At 45.0% G+C, this 17,591-nt stretch overlaps 1 protein-coding gene across 1 annotated transcript in view; it reads right to left on the reverse strand.

Annotated features, from left to right (window-relative positions):
- Positions 1-17,591, reverse strand: part of LOC115467090 (condensin-2 complex subunit G2-like) — a 100,140-nt gene that overhangs the window by 23,616 nt on the left and 58,933 nt on the right. The window contains exons 6-7 of the mRNA XM_030198818.1: positions 16,161-16,295; positions 15,178-15,272 (exon numbers count right to left, since the gene is read on the reverse strand). Coding sequence (XP_030054678.1) covers positions 15,178-15,272; positions 16,161-16,295 — 230 coding nt within the window. The remainder of the gene's footprint in view (positions 1-15,177; positions 15,273-16,160; positions 16,296-17,591) is intronic.

Consider the following 17,591-nt stretch of genomic DNA (forward strand, 5'->3'; position numbering starts at 1 on the left):
TGGCTGAATAAATTTGGATGAGCTGGAGTGGAGCTTTTCAGGGGCTTCAATGTTAACTTCAGAAATTTTAGAACAAGGACAGTGCTGGGCATACTTCTACAATCTATGCCCTGAAAATGGCAAGGACAAATCAAGACCAGGTATCCATATGAAGTATCATAAACCATATGTAATGAGTTTATCATTATTGGGCAGACAGGATGGACCTTACAGGTCTTTATCTGCAGTCATCTACTATGTTATGATACTAAGTTCAGACCCGATGCACAACTAATGCAGGAAAAAAGAAAAAATATGGCTTATTACATTAAGAGGTATTGATATTTATGTGGGCTACTGTTAGGATGTGTTAGTTTACCACTAACTTGTTCTGTTTTAGCACAAGTCCCATTTTATGCAATAAAATCTAGTATGCCTGAATGTAACTCATCTTGAGCTACTAAGGGAAAAAGTGTGAGCAAAAGCCAAATAAATAAATATTTAGGATTCTGCAAAGTACTTGTGACTTGGATTGGCAACTGTTGGAAGCAGGATATTGGGCTATGTGGCCCATCGGTCTGATCTAGTACAGCTATTCTTATGTTCTTATAAGGCTATAGCGAAGTTACACCTGTAACAGATGTTCTCTGAAAACAGCAGGACATGTATTCTCACACAAGGGTGACACCATCAGATGAAGCCCTCGTACAGACACTACGCAGTGTTCTATATCTTTAAGAAGCTACTGGAAGCAATGCACCACACATATGTGAGTTCCTTCCACCAATATGAGTGTGCAGGACTAGCAATATAATATCAAAAGCTAAAAAAAAAAAATACAACTCCTGTGGGAGGTAGGAGGGGATGCGAGAATACATATCCTGCTACCCTCGGAGAACAGCTGCTACAGGTGAGTAACTTCGCTTTCTCTGAAGAGAAGCAGATCACTGTTTCTCAAATATGGGCACCCCTAGCTATTAGACTCATCAAGAACACCACACCATGGAAAGACCAACCAGAAAACCAATCAACCTGAACGTATATACACTCTTGTTGTGAGAGTGCAACCTGGAAAAGAATAAAAATAGGCCTAGGAGGGTGGATTGAATTCTAGACACCAAACAAATTCTGCAGAACCGTCTGACCAAACAGACTGTCTCGTCAGGTATTCTGCTCAAGGCATTAATGAGATATGAATGTGAGGGCTGAAGACCACATTGCAGCTCTGCAAACCTCTTCAATGGAGGCTGATCTCAAGTGGGCTACCGACACAGCCATAGCTCTGACATTGTGAGCCGTGACTTGACCCTCAAGAATCAGCCCAGCCGGGGCATAAGTGAAGGAAATACAATCTGCCAGCCAATTTTATAGAGTGCTTTTACCAATGGCTGCCCCTATCCTGCCTGGTCAAAAGAAACAAAAAGCTGAATGCCAAACCTGGATCCACTCCTGCAATGCCTCCTGCAACATGACCCTGAGCCATTCCTCGGAGGCAGGAATGGCAAAAGCAGGGCCAGTGTAGGTTTAGTGACAGCCTGAATAGATGCCCATGTCAAATCCAAAGGCTGGTCCTGACATTTAGGAGACTGGCACATTGGCACTAACTCCACAGAGGGAGAGTAGTCCTCATGGCACCGAAATTTCTCAGGTATTAAGGGTACCAATGACCCAGATATCCTGGCACCGTGCTTCAAAAGGAACGGATGTCGATGTTTCCTTGCCTTTGCTAGACGCACATTAGAGTGCTGAGGACAATGATGAATCCAGATGTGTGCTCGGAGTCGGGTCTGATGCAGGACCAGTCTGAAAGGGCCCTACAGGTGCCCGACGTCGAGGCAGGGGGGAGACCTCCTTACTGGCCGTGCTCCCCCAGTGTCCAATGCAGCTTCTCCAGCTGTGGGGACCAATACCTCTGATACTGATTTCAATGGAGTGGTCTTAGAAGTGCCAAAAGGTTTCTTGCGCTGGGCCTGTCTACTCTTTTGGGTACATTCTGCATTTTTAAACAGAAAACACAATTAACGGCCCTGTGGTCAGCACTTAGGTATGACTGATACTAGTTATGAGGGTCAGTCCCAGAAATAACTCTGTTGTGTCTAGAGCACCACTTAAAACCACTGGGAGTTTTCTGTGACCTTGAGGGAAAAATAGTCAATATGAAATCAAATGGCTCAATTATGAAAAATAAAGAAATCTCTTTAGAAAGAGGAAAAACTACCCCAGCCAGTGCTCGGGTCAAGCTGTTCTCAGAAGCTGTGCAAAAAATAAGGAAACAAACCTGCCGGGGAAAAAAAACCTAAACAAATAAAGGGGATTGGAGAAATTACCTAGAAAACAGAAAATGAGGGAAAATCCTGCGCACCACGAGGGAAGGCACTCTGAAAAATGGAAATAAATGAGGCACTGAGGAGAGCTCACTAAATGTGACTTCACTGCTCTATGAAAAAACAAAGACTGCTGGTCGGGCGGGAAGACACTCACAAAACCACAGTATGATGCTCCCAAAAGTTTCTTTAAGATACAGAACACTGGGAAGCATCCGCATTGGGGCTCTGTCTGATGACATTACCCACATGTGAGAAACAATGTCCTGCTTGCCGTCAGAGAAATATAAGTTGATAAGGCAGAATTCTTCATAGTGAGCTTGGTCCCTTATAGACGTTTTCTCCTACTACAGCAAGTATTTTTTGGTCTTTGTCAGTTGTTGTCTGTGCAGAAGTCTTGAGTGGCTAAACTTATTAAAGGCTATTTCTAATACCACAGACCAATAGGGTAAGTTGTAGACAGTCATGACCTAGTGGCAGAAAGATCTTAAATTTTAGCTCCAGATGTCTAGACACTTTTTGGGCCAAAAATGGTGCCTTCTTAATGGAAGATCCTGAAGAAGCTGGTGTACTAGAAGAGAAATTACGTCTTTGGAGAACTAAGACATTGTACTATGGATCAGAAATCAGTCATATCACTAACTGGTGGAATAGGGGTAAAAACCTAAGATCCTTAATAGCTTTAATAAAAATTCTGGGTACGAGTGGTCTTCCACATGTTCTTCAGAAGGAAGGTTTGTGGAATGTGATCAGGAATGTTCTTGAACATGCTGGGCTTGGTTATCCACCTCCACGGATTTGCAAGAACAACACAAACAAGTGTCTTCATAATCATGTAGATATTGGTGTCCAAAGCAAAAAATAATCCTAGGAATTGACTGAAGCAGGAGGTGGTGGTTGCGGTGGACGCTGAAAGGAGTCTCTTGTCATGGACTGAAATTCCTGTACTTTACCAGCATTTATAAAGGGCTGAACTGTGTTGAATACATTTTTGAAGCAAACAGAGCAAACTGTTGTGGGAAGCCTCCTTTGCAATCAGGGGCTTTCTCAATGTTGTCATGGGTTCAGTGATAATAGTAGCACAGATTATGTTGCCTTAGAGTTCATGTGCTAGCATACATACCTCTCTGAAGAGAAAAAGATTTTTTGATCATCATTATTTAAAGTAACCCTGCTCTGCTCTGCAGTATGCCTTTTACTGGACAGCTTCAGGGAACTTATTGTGATTAGTTATTTTTTTCTGCGAGTTTTTACATTTTGCTCCTTGAGCTGCCTTACTCTGGGCAGTCTAGAGGGAAGACAACTTGTTGGAAAGCAATTTTGCCACTGTTATATCTAGAGGGCCTTGTCATGTGCTCATGAACCAGTTGCCTGAAGAAGCAAATTTCTGTGAGCTGACCTCAGAACTGAAAAAGTGAAACACTCCTCTTACCAAACAGACTCGTTGGAGGGGTCAACGTTGACTGCTGGTTCCATTGAGGTGAAGCTCAAGCTAATAAAGCTTCAACTGCTGCTGCCACTGTGTTTGGGCCGAGGCAGAAAGCAGTCAATTTGACGGAGACATCAGTCCACTTCAGAACTAGAGCTGGGTCTAAGGGACATATGGCTCTGATGAGCAATGAAATTATTCTTTGCTGGCCATTAACTTTCAGAATCCAGCAGTTGTAGCTTTGTTTTCAGTGAAGAGAGGTGTTTGAACTTTGAGACTGGTTAGAGAGGAAAGGGAATTATACTAGCACAGAACACCTGTGCATGCTCAGTTAAACCTAAAAGGCTTTTCTGAGCTAAAGGAGAACTCTACACACACAAGTTCATCAAGAAGACATAACCAATTGGTGTGCCTACATATTCTCCGCTCATCTCCAGAGAAAGATAAGGATACTGAAGAGTAGTTCTCTTACAGGTTTACATTTCTTATAAATGCTGATATTAAAATCCTCACAAAGTACTGCAACTTAGGTTCAAGAGATGATTCTTACCCTTACTGATAGATTGAAATCTCCCTTCCCACAATTAAGTGACCATCCTGAAGTTCCAAAATCTTACAACACAGTTCAAAGAACTGCTCTTGACCTAAATTTGAAGCAAAGTATTTAATTATCCAAGTCATTTCCCACTGACAGCTATATTCGCTATCAAAAATCTCCCCTCCCTTTCTTTATTTTTCACCTTTTTTATTGAATGACAAACTTTAACATACAGTAACATAAAGTCACAAAATATTTCCTCAGACTATAAAACAGTACAGCTTGTCACCAAAAGATTTACTTTACTCCCTCTCCCCCCTACCTTCCCTTCTCCATGCCCCTTCATGCACATAAACCTACTTCCACCTACCCTCCCTCTTAACTCCTTTCCCCCGCCCGTCCACCTCACCTCTGAGTTGCCCCCCTGGTGTTGGACTCTGATAGACCAGGTAGGCACCCTCCCCCCCCTTTCTCAAAACACAGAATGGACCACAGGAGCTCCTTTTTATCTCCTTATCCAATGTTACAACCATTCAAAAAGCAAGTTGTGCCCGCGAGGGCTTAAGCTCTAAACATACGGAGTCCATACTTGCAAGAAATTCTTTCTCCGTTTCAAGGATCCCTTAGTTCCCCTGGCCTCCCACATTGCTAACACATGTATTTGGTTCCTCCAATGCCAGTAAGCCGGTGGTTCTGGGGATATCCAGCTTTGCAAAATACATTTCCAAGCCACCAGGCATAACTTACGGCACCATACCTGTTTTCCTTTAGCCTGTGTACTAAATGCCCTTTGTGTATCCAGTACAAAGTGGTTCCATGTCCCATTTATTGTTGAGCCTAATGTTTTTGTCATATATCTCCAAATCTGCCCCCAAAAGGCCCGCACACCTGGGCATCCCCAGAATGCGTGGTGTAACGTATGAGGCGTTTGCCCACATTTAACACACTTAGCCTCCTGCCCGGGCCCCATATGGGTTAACTGTTGTCTAGTCACGTATGCCCGCATTACCACTCTATACCCACATTCTCACAGTCTCTCATCCCCAGTAAGATTAGAGACCCCCCTTAGAGTAGTTCCAACGTCCCATTCCCCTAAGGACCTTCCCGCTTCCTGTTCCCATTTTTGCTTAATTGCCTAGTAACTTTTGGAGGCAATTCCTTCACTAGCGCTTTGTGGAGAGTTGACACTGTTATTCCCACAACCTCTAATTCCTGAAAGAAAGCATGCATTTTGGGTCCTATCTTTGCCTTCACTGCTGATTGGTTCAGATTTAATATGTAATGTTTGATTTGAGCGTACGCAAAGCGGTCCCCCCAGGACCTCCAAAGTTTAGCCTGCAAATCTTCATACCTTATAAGTTCTCCATCCTGTCCCATTAAATGCTCCACCCTCTTGATTCCGGACCGCTCCCACAGTATGAACGCCACATTATCTTGACCTGGGCTGAATTCTACGTTTCCTCTAATGGCTAGCAAGTCTGAAACCGCAGGATGCCCTCCCTGTCCTTTAACCAACCTTTTCAATACCTCCCGTAAGGGCTGTAGGAGTGTGCAGCGCCTAAAATGCACCAGAAGCTGTTTGCGCCCTTGGTGCAGTAATGTAATAGGGTCATAGGGGGAAAAATATTCTCACTCCTGCTCTAGTGGTGTGAACACTTGCGTTTGACAGATCCAGTCTCCTAGATGCCTCAATAAACATGTTTGATTATACAAGCCCAAATCTGGTAATCCCATTCCTCCCTGTTGCCACCCGCCCTATAAGTATATTAATTTCAGTTTAGGCTTCTTCTTTGCCCAGCAGAAATAGCTGAACATTTTAGCAGCCCTCCTCAGATCCTTCTGAAGTAGGCGCAGGGGGAGCTTCTGCAATACATATAGCCACCTAGGGAACACTATCATTTGTATCAAGCTTATTCTGCCCCGCAGAGAAAGTGAAACCTTCCCACTTTCCAAGTTGCCGTCTTGTGTCATCTAACAGTGTATCTATATTAAGGGCATATAAATTCTCTAGGTCCACTGTCAGTCTTATCCCTAGATATTTAAATGAACTGAGGAACTGAGTTCGATTCCTACTTCAGGCACTGGGCAAGGACTCTGGGCAAGTCACTTAACCCTCCATTGCCCCATGTAAGCCACATTTAGCCTGCCATAAGTGGGAAAGCGCAGGGTACAAATGTAACAAAAAAAAAAAACCTCCGCCCAACTCAAGGGAAAGCCCCGATCCCACATTTGTTTCACTTCAGAGGAAGAAGCCAATGCTTCTGACTTTGATGAGTTTAAGCTGAAACCTGTATAATCTCCATACTCGCTTATGTCCATCAATGCCTGAAGGGACTCCCGGGGATCTGTTACCATTACTAAAAGGTCATCCCTCTCACCAGTGGGCAATCTAATACAGTGGTGGAAATAAGTATTTGATCCCTTGCTGATTTTGTAAGTTTGCCCACTGACAAAGACATGAGCAGCCCATAATTGAAGGGTAGGTTATTGGTAACAGTGAGAGATAGCACATCACAAATTAAATCCGGAAAATCACATTGTGGAAAGTATATGAATTTATTTGCATTCTGCAGAGGGAAATAAGTATTTGATCCCTCTGGCAAACAAGACCTAATACTTGGTGGCAAAACCCTTGTTGGCAAGCACAGCGGTCAGACGTCTTCTGTAGTTGATGATGAGGTTTGCACACATGTCAGGAGGAATTTTGGTCCACTCCTCTTTGCAGATCATCTCTAAATCATTAAGCGTTCTGGGCTGTCGCTTGGCAACTCGCAGCTTCAGCTCCCTCCATAAGTTTTCAATGGGATTAAGGTCTGGTGACTGGCTAGGCCACTCCATGACCCTAATGTGCTTCTTCCTGAGCCACTCCTTTGTTGCCTTGGCTGTATGTTTTGGGTCATTGTCGTGCTGGAAGACCCAGCCACGACCCATTTTTAAGGCCCTGGCGGAGGGAAGGAGGTTGTCACTCAGAATTCTACGGTACATGGCCCCATCCATTCTCCCATTGATGCGGTGAAGTAGTCCTGTGCCCTTAGCAGAGAAACACCCCCAAAACATAACATTTCCACCTCCATGCTTGACAGTGGGGACGGTGTTCTTTGGGTCATAGGCAGCATTTCTCTTCCTCCAAACACGGCGAGTTGAGTTCATGCCAAAGAGCTCAATTTTTGTCTCATCTGACCACAGCACCTTCTCCCAATCACTCTCGGCATCATCCAGGTGTTCACTGGCAAACTTCAGACGGGCCGTCACATGTGCCTTCCGGAGCAGGGGGACCTTGCGGGCACTGCAGGATTGCAATCCGTTATGTCGTAATGTGTTACCAATGGTTTTCGTGGTGACAGTGGTCCCAGCTGCCTTGAGATCATTGACAAGTTCCCCCCTTGTAGTTGTAGGCTGATTTCTAACCTTCCTCATGATCAAGGATACCCCACGAGGTGAGATTTTGCGTGGAGCCCCAGATCTTTGTCGATTGACAGTCATTTTGTACTTCTTCCATTTTCTTACTATGGCACCAACAGTTGTCTCCTTCTCGCCCAGCGTCTTACTGATGGTTTTGTAGCCCATTCCAGCCTTGTGCAGGTGTATGATCTTGTCCCTGACATCCTTAGACAGCTCCTTGCTCTTGGCCATTTTGTAGAGGTTAGAGTCTGACTGATTCACTGAGTCTGTGGACAGGTGTCTTTCATACAGGTGACCATTGCCGACAGCTGTCTGTCATGCAGGTAACGAGTTGATTTGGAGCATCTACCTGGTCTGTAGGGGCCAGATCTCTTACTGGTTGGTGGGGGATCAAATACTTATTTCCCTCTGCAGAATGCAAATAAATTCATATCCTTTCCACAATGTGATTTTCCGGATTTAATTTGTGATGTGCTATCTCTCACTGTTACCAATAACCTACCCTTCAATTATGGGCTGCTCATGTCTTTGTCAGTGGGCAAACTTACAAAATCAGCAAGGGATCAAATACTTATTTCCACCACTGTATATCCTTTATTAGGGAGTCCAACGATAATACGAACAGCAAGGGGGACAGTGGGCATCCCTGCTGAGTTCCTCTCTGCATCGAGAAAGCCGCCGATTCCACCCCATTTAACCAACTTTTGGCCCTCAGTTGGTGATATAGTGTTTTTACTGCCGACATAAATCGCCCTGCAAACCCATATCTTTCCATGGTGGCAAATAAAAACTCCCAGTGAACTTTATCAAATGCTTTTTCAGCATCAAAGCTGGTAAGTAACGCTGGGGTATCTCTACGCCTCCTCATCTCCAAGGTCCCTAATATTTTCCTCAAATTGTTTGCTATTACTCTCCCCTCTACAAAACCAACTTGTGCCTCATGTATCAATTTAGGTAATACTTTCACCATCCGATTAGCCATTATTTTTGCCAGTAATTTCGTTTCCACATTTAATAGTGAGATGGGGCAGTATGATTCTGGTTTTATCGGGTCTTTTCCTGGTTTTGGGAGGACTATTATCTGTGCTAAGGATAGGCCCTCTGGCATCTGCTCTTTATCTACCAGGTCGTTAAAATACTTTGTTAAAGTTGGCAAAATATCCTCTCCCATTATTTTATAGAACTCCATTCTAAATCCATCGGAGCCGGGAGCCTTAAGAAATTTCCCCTTCGCTATCCCCAATGTCACCTCCTCTTCTTTAATCGGTTGGTTTAGTATGTCAATATCCCTTTGATCAAGAGAGGGTAAGTTAAGATTGTACAAGTACGTAGTCCCCGAGAGTCCCTGATCGGCTGGCTTCGCATATAATTGCCTATAGTATCCAGCAAATATCTCGCATATTTCCTCATCTTTACTCACCACTGTCCCCCTCCCATCTTTCAATTGTAATACTCTCCCCCTACCACCTTTAGGTCTTGCGAGGCTTGCCAAAAGGCGCCCCGCTTTGTTTCCAAAACGATGCAACTGGTATTTATAGTATAGTTGGGATTTGGAAGCCCGCTGCTGTAGCAGCTCATTTAGCGTCACTTGTAGCTCCAATAATCAAATGTGATGGGCCGCCACATGCGTCCTACCATATAGTTGGCAAGCTTTGCATATCGTGACACTCAATCTTAGAATCTCTCTATTTCGAGCTTTCCTAACATAATGTGAATAGCTAACTATTTCCCCGCAGAGTACCGCTTTTGCTGCCTCCCAGAATAATATTGGGTCTTCTATGTGTTCTTTATTCAAAGTCTCATAGTCTTTCCAACGCTCCCTAAGCCTTGCTTTAAAAGCTTCATCTCTTGAGAGGCCTAATGGGAACTGCCAGGAGCCAGGCGTGTTTTTCCTCTGGCCCAAATCCCACTCTAAACTTACCCACGCATGGTCTGAAATCATGTAGGGGCCTATATTCGCTGTTATCACCTTCCCAAATAGATCTTTTGTGGTGAGTAGTCTATTGTAGCCTGCGATGAGTGGGCTCGCGAGTGGTGTGTATAGTCTCGCTCTGCGGGGTGGAGCACCCTCCAGGTGTCTACTAGATCCAGTATATATCCCAAGCGTTTCAAACCCCTGGTGGACGCCACCACATCTCTGCGTTGACCTTGCGAACTGTCCATTTGCTGATCCCATACTGTGTTGAAGTCCCCACCTACTATTATCTGTGCCCTTGGGTAATTTAACAGCTGGTTTATCACACTATTATAAAACGTTTTATCGTAATGGTTAGGCACATACACATTGCAAATAATGATTTTTTGGCCCGACGTTTCCACCTCCAACACAACCCACCTTCCTCCAGGATCTATTATGATTGGCCTGACTGCTGCGGCTACCCCTTTTCGTATGAGCACTGCCACCCACCCCCCCTTCTTCCCCTGCGCCTCCGCAGCTATACATTCTCCCACCCACCACCTTTTCATTTTTTAATGTTCCTCTCGACTAAGATGTGTCTCTTGTAGTAGTGCTATATCTATTTTATATCTCTGTAACTGTTGCAAGATTTTCATCCTTTTTATAAGGGAGCTGATCCTTCCCACATTCCAGGTGACTAGTTTAACCATGGGCTATGTCTTTCATGAGCGTACCCATCAATATTACTTGTGTAGTTGTCTTCCTCCAGGTGGCATCCCAGCCTTTGCCTCTCAGAGCTTTCCAAAATTGGTTTCGCGTTCTCTGGTTTATCTTTGATTTCTTTCCCTCCTGTGGTCTCTCCTAGTCCCCCTCCAAATTAACCTTTAAACCTGATGTTGTACTTGAGTCCCCTCCCCCCTTCTCCCCCAACACCAACATTCCAGAACAGGGAACTAATCACGTCTAACGCCTCCCATTCTCTCCCCCCCTTTATAACTTGTAATACAATTGTCACATATCTACTCATTTCTTACCCATTCACACCAGATTAAGGCCATATTATGGTGACAGTCAGCACCTCATTCCCTAACCCCCCCTCCCCCAGACTTTAATGTCGTTTCCCTCCTCCTTACCCTGACTTTATACCAGAATCTTCCTCAAACATCTCTTACTTTTTATCCTATCAGTAAAACATGCAACTTAATATTGTTATCCCTCTAAACATGGGTCCATTTCTAAACCTTCTAAATCTAGGCACAATGCTGCATAGGCACATGAAACCTGTTTGGATAGTTCAGTCTCTTCCAGGACGCAGATCTCTAGTCTTGTTTCTCCTCCAGGTCATGGTGGTGTATCTCTGTTGGCTCCTGCTGCCACCTCTGCTCCTAACTGGGTCACAAATCCTCCCGCTGCCTCTACCGATTCGAAAGATCTCGTTGTCTCATTGTGCGTTATCTTTAACAGTGCTGGATACATCAAAGCAAATCTGATTTTCAAATTAAACAGTTTAGCGCAGATCGGCGAAAAGACACGCCTCCTGCCCACCACTCCCACCGAATAATCTTGAAAACATAAAATCCGTTTTTGTTCAAAAATTAGGGCATTGTCCTTCCTAAAAGCCTGCAGAATCGCTTGCTTATGGGTGAAGTTCAGCACCCTCAAAATGACCACTCTTGGCCTGGCTCCGTTAGCACTCCGAGGTCCTAGGCAGTGTGCCCTCTCCACTCTCAGTGGCCCCGCGCCCATCGGAAAAGCCACTTTTTCACTGAGCCAATGTTCCAGGGCTGCTGCCATATATCGGGTGCCAAAAGATTCCGGAACCAGGTCTTCTACTTTTTGTTCCAGTATTTCAATTTGTTTTTTCAGATTCTTGTGCCCTTCCTCCACCTCCAATACCCGATCTTCCACTTCACTAGTTCTATTCTGGAAGGCTACACACTCACGAGTTAAGTCCTCCATTCGGGAGGGGCTGTCCCACGCTCGGAAGATCTTGTGGACTACGCCCATGTTCAGTGACCACTCGTGAGGTTGCATTATCCTGCTCAACCTGTCGGCCAGACTGTTGTTTACGCCTGCCAGAAAAGTGGCTTGGAGGAACATGCCGTGACGGCGAGCCAAAAGCCACATTTGGACGGCTTCCTGACACAGAGAGCGAGAACTGGTGCCCCCCTGCTTGTTGGTGTAATACATGGCAACTCGATTGTCTGTCTGAATTAAAATGATTTGTTTGGACAGCCGATATCTGAAAGCCTTTAGAGCGTTCCAGATCGCTCTTAATTCCAGGAGGTTGATCTGCAGACCTCTTTCCTGAAAGGACCAGGCTCCCTGAGTGTGGAGCCCATCTACATGAGCTCCCCACGCCAGGAGAGACGCATCCGTCGTCAGCACTTTTCGTGGCTGAGGAACTTGGAATTGTCGACCCATGGTCAAATTGGATCGAATCGTCCACCAGTGGAGAGAATTCCAAAAGCCGGTGGACAGTTGGATGACATCCTCTAGATCCCCCGCAGCTTGCAACCACTGGGAAGCTAGGGTCCATTGAGCTGATCTCATATGTGGACGTGCCCTAGAAGTCTCAACATCTGCCGAGCCGTGACCTGGTGAAACGCTCGAACCATGGACACCAGGGACAGAAGATTGTCCGCCCTTGTCTCGGGAAGATAAGCTCGAGCTGTCTGAGTGTTCAACAGGACTCCAATGAATTCCAATGCTTGGACTGGGGTGAGATGGGACTTGGAATAATTTATGACGAACCCCACCCAGTAGCTCTAGCACCCGAATAGTCATTTGAATGGACTCCAGAGCACACTCCTTCGAGGTGCTCTTCACCAGCCAATCGTTGAGATAAGTAAACACATGCACTACCAGTCTGCGTAGTGACGCTGCGACTAAAGCTAGGCATTTGGTAAACACTCTGGGTGCAGACGCGAGGCCAAAAGGCAGTACACGGTACTGAAAGTGCTGTGTTACCAGCCGAAATCGAAGATACTTCCTGTGAGCTGGAAGTATCGAGATGTGTGTGTAACCATCCTTTACGTCCAGAGAGCATAGCCAATCATTTTCCTGAATCATGGGGAAGAAGGGTGCCTAGGGAAACCATCCTGAACTTTTCTCGGACAAGAAATTTGTTCAGGGCCCTTAGGTCTAGGATGGGACGCATCCCCCCCCCCCCCTGTTTTCTTTTGCACAAGGAAGTACCTGGAATAGAATCCCAGCCCTTCTTCCCCTGGTGGAACGGATTCAACTGCTTGGGCATTCAGAAGGGTGGAAAGTTTCTCTGCAAGTACCTGTTTGTGCTGGGAACTGTAAGAATGAGCTCCCGGTGGACAATTTGGAGGTTTGGATTTCAGATTGAGGGTGTACCATGACCGGACTATTTGAAGAACCCACCGGTCGGAGGTTATGAGAGGTCACCCTTGGTGAAAAAAATATCAACCTCCCCCCAACCGGCAAGTCGTCCGGCACGGACACTTTTACTGAGGCTATGCTGAACTGGAGCCAGTCAAAAGCCCGTCCCTTGCTTTTGCTGGGGAGCCGCAGAGGCCTTAGGCGCATGTTGTTGATGAGAACGAGCGTGCTGGGACTGAGCCTGGACAGGCTGCCGCGAAGCAGGAGTGTACCTACACCTAGCATAGGAATAGGGAGCACTCCTCTTCCCTCCAAAAAAAAAACTCCTAGATGAGGAGGTAGTAGCAGAAGACACCCGGCGGGAGAGAGAATCCATAGCATCATTGTGCTTCTTGAGCTGGTCAACCAGATCCTCTACTTTCTCACCAAAAAGGTTATCCCCCCCCCCGGCAAGGAACATCCACCATCTGCTGCTGGACCGAATGATCCAGGTCAGAGACACACAGCCATGAGTGTCTGCACATCACTATACCTTGGGCAGCGATCCTGGATGCTACATCAAAAGTGTCAAATGTACCCCTGGCCAGGAATTTTCGACACGCCGTCTGCTGCCTGACCACCTGGTAAAAAGGCTCAGCTTGCTCTGGAGGGAGTGCATCAACCAAGTCAGACAATTGCCTCACCAAGTTCCACAAGTGGATGCTCATGAAGAGCTGGTATATTTGGATCTTGGCAGCGAGCATAGCGGCCTGATATGCCTTCCTCCCAAAAGAGTCCAAGCTTCTAGATTCTCTGCCTGGGGGCACCGAGGCATAGTCCCTAGTACTCTTGGCTCTTTTGAGAGCGGAGTTCACCACCATGGAATTGTGAGGTAGCTGAGACTTCAACAATCCAGGCTCCCCGTGGATCCGATGTTGGGATTCAGTCCTTTTCAGGATCACGGGATTAGATAGAGGAAACGACCAGTTTCACATAAGGACTTCCTTCAGTACATTATGCAAAGGAGCCGTTACAGCCTGTCTAGGTGGAGAAGGATAATCCAGGACCTCGAGCATCTCAGCCCTGGGCTCATTCTCAACCTCCATAGGGAAGGGAATAGCCGCAGCCATTTCCAGGACAAAGGAGGTAAAGGATAGACTATCCGGTGGAAAAAGTCTCCTTTCTAGTGGAGGGGAAGGTTCAGAAGGAATTCCATAGGACTCATCAGAAGAAAAGTACCTGGGATCCTCCTCTTCCTCCCACGAACGCTCATCTTCAGTATCAGACAAGACATCTCTCAGAGCTGTCCGAAACTGAGCCTGCTTCAACGCCCTTGATGGCGGTGCCGAGAAGTCACCGCCCGCCTGGACTCCGGTGAAGCTTCCTCCAGCGACGTCGAAGGGGAGTCGACCTGGGTGGCAGGCAGCACTGAGGTCAGGGACCTCACCACAGGCAAAGGGCCAGATACTGCGGCAGCAGACAATACGGAAGGCGCAAGCACCCCCAACACCGAAGCAGACTGGCGCAGCAACCCTTCCAGAAGCTCTGGAAGCAGGGCCCTGATGCGCTCATCGAGAGCCGCCGTCAGACAAGGCTGTGGGGTCGGTAAAGGAGCTGGTGGCAGAATCTGTCGAGGCTCGGGAGCAGGTACCGGGCTGCTAGACCGACGCATCGGCACCTCCTGATTAGAGGGAGAGCGATCCTCTCGGCGCCGACGCTTCTCGGGTGCCAAATCCCTCGAGGCCACGGAGCTCCCGTGATTCCTGGACTCCAACTCCTCTAAAGATCTTGTGGACTTAACTACTTTCTCTTAACGCTGTACCTTTCCGCCCCTTGTATCACTTTCCATTTATTGTACTTTCCTGTTTGTTAACTAAATGTAGTAAGCCACATTGAGCCTGCCAGTGGTGGGAAATTGTGGGGTATAAATGATATAAATAAATAAATAAATAAAATAAATATACTCCTTGAGTGCCACTGCCCACTGATATTTACTTTTATGGAATATAACAGAAACATGATTACTCTCTTGCTTCGCAGCCCATTTCTCTTAAAAGGTTACCTAAAGTACCAGAAATTCAAATATGCTATACAGTTAGTCTCTGAAATAGAAACCATACGCCAAGTCAAAAACATAGTTAACCAAATTTTATATCTAATATTTCTATTCAAGTTTAGTACAAGAACAAGTAAAGGTCACTGCTATAAGAACCAGCAAAAAAACGTAAGGAAGAAGAAGACATTGTGAATTGCTCTAACCATCAATTTATGTAATACATACTGTGGAAAACACTGCAGTTGGTTTTTAATGGTCCCATGGATCATTTTAATGAAGTTGGGATTCCAGCTGAACAGAAAGCTCAGAAATCTTTTTCCCTGCCAATACAAGAGAAACAGTAACATCAATGAAACAAAAGTAAGTACAATTCACTAGAAGAATTCTGTCTACCTTTTAACCACTATGTCCAAAAGAAAATAAATCTATAAACTAGATGTTATTTAGGAGCAGGGGTAGGGGTATGGTTTGATTTAACTCAAAACATTTCACCATAAACGAACATGAAAACTGGTCTAGACTTGAAAAACATCTATCTAGAAATTTATTTGTGACATTTATATCCCACATTATGCCATTCAAGTTTGAGTTCAATATGGCTTACAATAAACATTATAGGATACATAACAAAGAATAATGCATAAAAACTAATTTGTTGTAAGAATCCAATTTTACAATATAGTATCATAAACGTACTGGGATAGGTTTAACATTTAGAAAATCTATTATGAATGAGAAATTGTACATGAAGAAAAGAGCAGGTTAATGGTAAATAGACTAATAACCAATTCAGGTAATAATTGTTTGAGATATGGTTGTTCTTTGTGAGGGTTTGTTTGAATAGGAACGATTTGAGGATTTTGCATTACCTAGTATATTCCTGTATATTTCTTATTTTGGGTGGTAAACTGAGACAGTCCAATATAAAAGATGGTACTAAAAGGTCTGCACTACATCTTTTCTTCCTTCTTTTGCTTTCAGAAGCAGAAAAGTTCAGAAAATTAATAATTAGACTATTAGAAATAAAAAAAAAAAGAGAAGAACTTGGAATTTTGTTTAACAAGCTAATATCTGATGACATCACAAAGACATGTTTCATGACATAGTAGTTATTTCACTATCACTGCATGAACTGTCACTGGACACAAGCATGTATTGCATTTTGTTTTACATCATAACTTCAATAGATTTTATTAAAGCACAGTTACCTCTTCTTTTTTGACATGTTTGACACTCATGAAACACTGAAGCAACAAGTCTTTTACTTCAGTGCTCTCTTTACTACTGTAATCAAACGTTAGGAGGGCCTGATGGAAATGCCACAGTTGGTTTATATCTGAACACTTAAAAAGAAAAAAATGAAAGCAATGAATTATATGATATTTTATTAACAAGCAGCAGTTACAGCAGGAATGTATCATATGATGTTAAACAGGAATAGTATTCACTCCTTTAAATTACAAAGCTAACATTTCCCCTTCATACCTTATGAACCCTCACAATTCCTCCCAGAATTCTCAAGAGCATGGATTACTCTACTAGCTCAAAAGATAAAAATTAAACAGTTAATGTTTCTAAAACCTCTTCCTCTCTAGCAATATCCTCTTCACCGTGTCTTGGACGTCTCTCCTTTCCTCCTGGGCCCGCCCTCGTCTGACGTATGTAACCTACGTCAAGACTCGGCGAAGAGGCGATCAGCTGTTCTTCTTACCCGTGCAGCGCCTTCACACTGAGGTGAGAGGCACTGCGCGGGCCCGGTAAGACGGAGGGGGGGCCCGGTGGAGGGGGCGAGCGACGGCGACGACCTCAGGGGGGGTGGCGGGGGCGGGGCACGGGGTTGGAGGATGGCGGGAGGCGGAGCTGGGGAGAAAGAGAGGAAGAGAGGGAGGGGGGCCGGGGCAACTAAAAGTTTTGATTTTTTAATGCAGGGGGAAGCAGGGAGCAGCAGCGACCTCAGGCGGGGCGGGGGGGGGGGGGGGCAAGGCCGTGCTTGTTTTGGTTTTTTTTTTAAAAAGTTTGTGGCATGCGTAGAGCAGCCAGCATAACGCTTGGCTGCTCTGCGCATGCTTTACGGGCCGATTACCAACGTTTTTAATGAAGGGTTAGTGAATGCAAGTGAGCTGCAACGAACAGCTCATTTGCATTCGCTATCCTTCGTGCATAGCCGTTCCGTACCGATTCGTTATGGAATTCGGTACGGAACAGCTCTAACGAGGACTTTTGTGCATCTTGGCCTCAGTCCTCTCTTTTATCTACTCTATACTTGCTAGTTTTAATTTGGGGGCTGGTAGTTTCTTTTAAAACTGTGTTCAATTCTGTGCTGGTAAATTGTTTTTCTTTGTGCTGGAGTTGTTTTGAAGGAGCTGTGTTTTCTACAGAGTGAAGTAATCCCATTAACTGGCAGTAGCAGATAGGGTCTGACAGGCAGTTTAGGATATAATTTAGTCTTCCCACCCACCCCTAGGACAACACTACATTTATAGCAAGTAGTGTAATTAGGGTAATAAGCTAGGTGTGCTCTTATAGAACTATATACATTCGTTACCATGTTAGTAGTTATCACTACAAGGATCATATAATATATAAACTAAAATCACTTTATATCAGACTGAAATTCTTAATACAGTAGCAACTCTTAC

This window comes from Microcaecilia unicolor, chromosome 1, assembly GCF_901765095.1.
Source record: "Microcaecilia unicolor chromosome 1, aMicUni1.1, whole genome shotgun sequence".
Taxonomy (NCBI): Eukaryota; Metazoa; Chordata; class Amphibia; order Gymnophiona; family Siphonopidae; genus Microcaecilia; species Microcaecilia unicolor.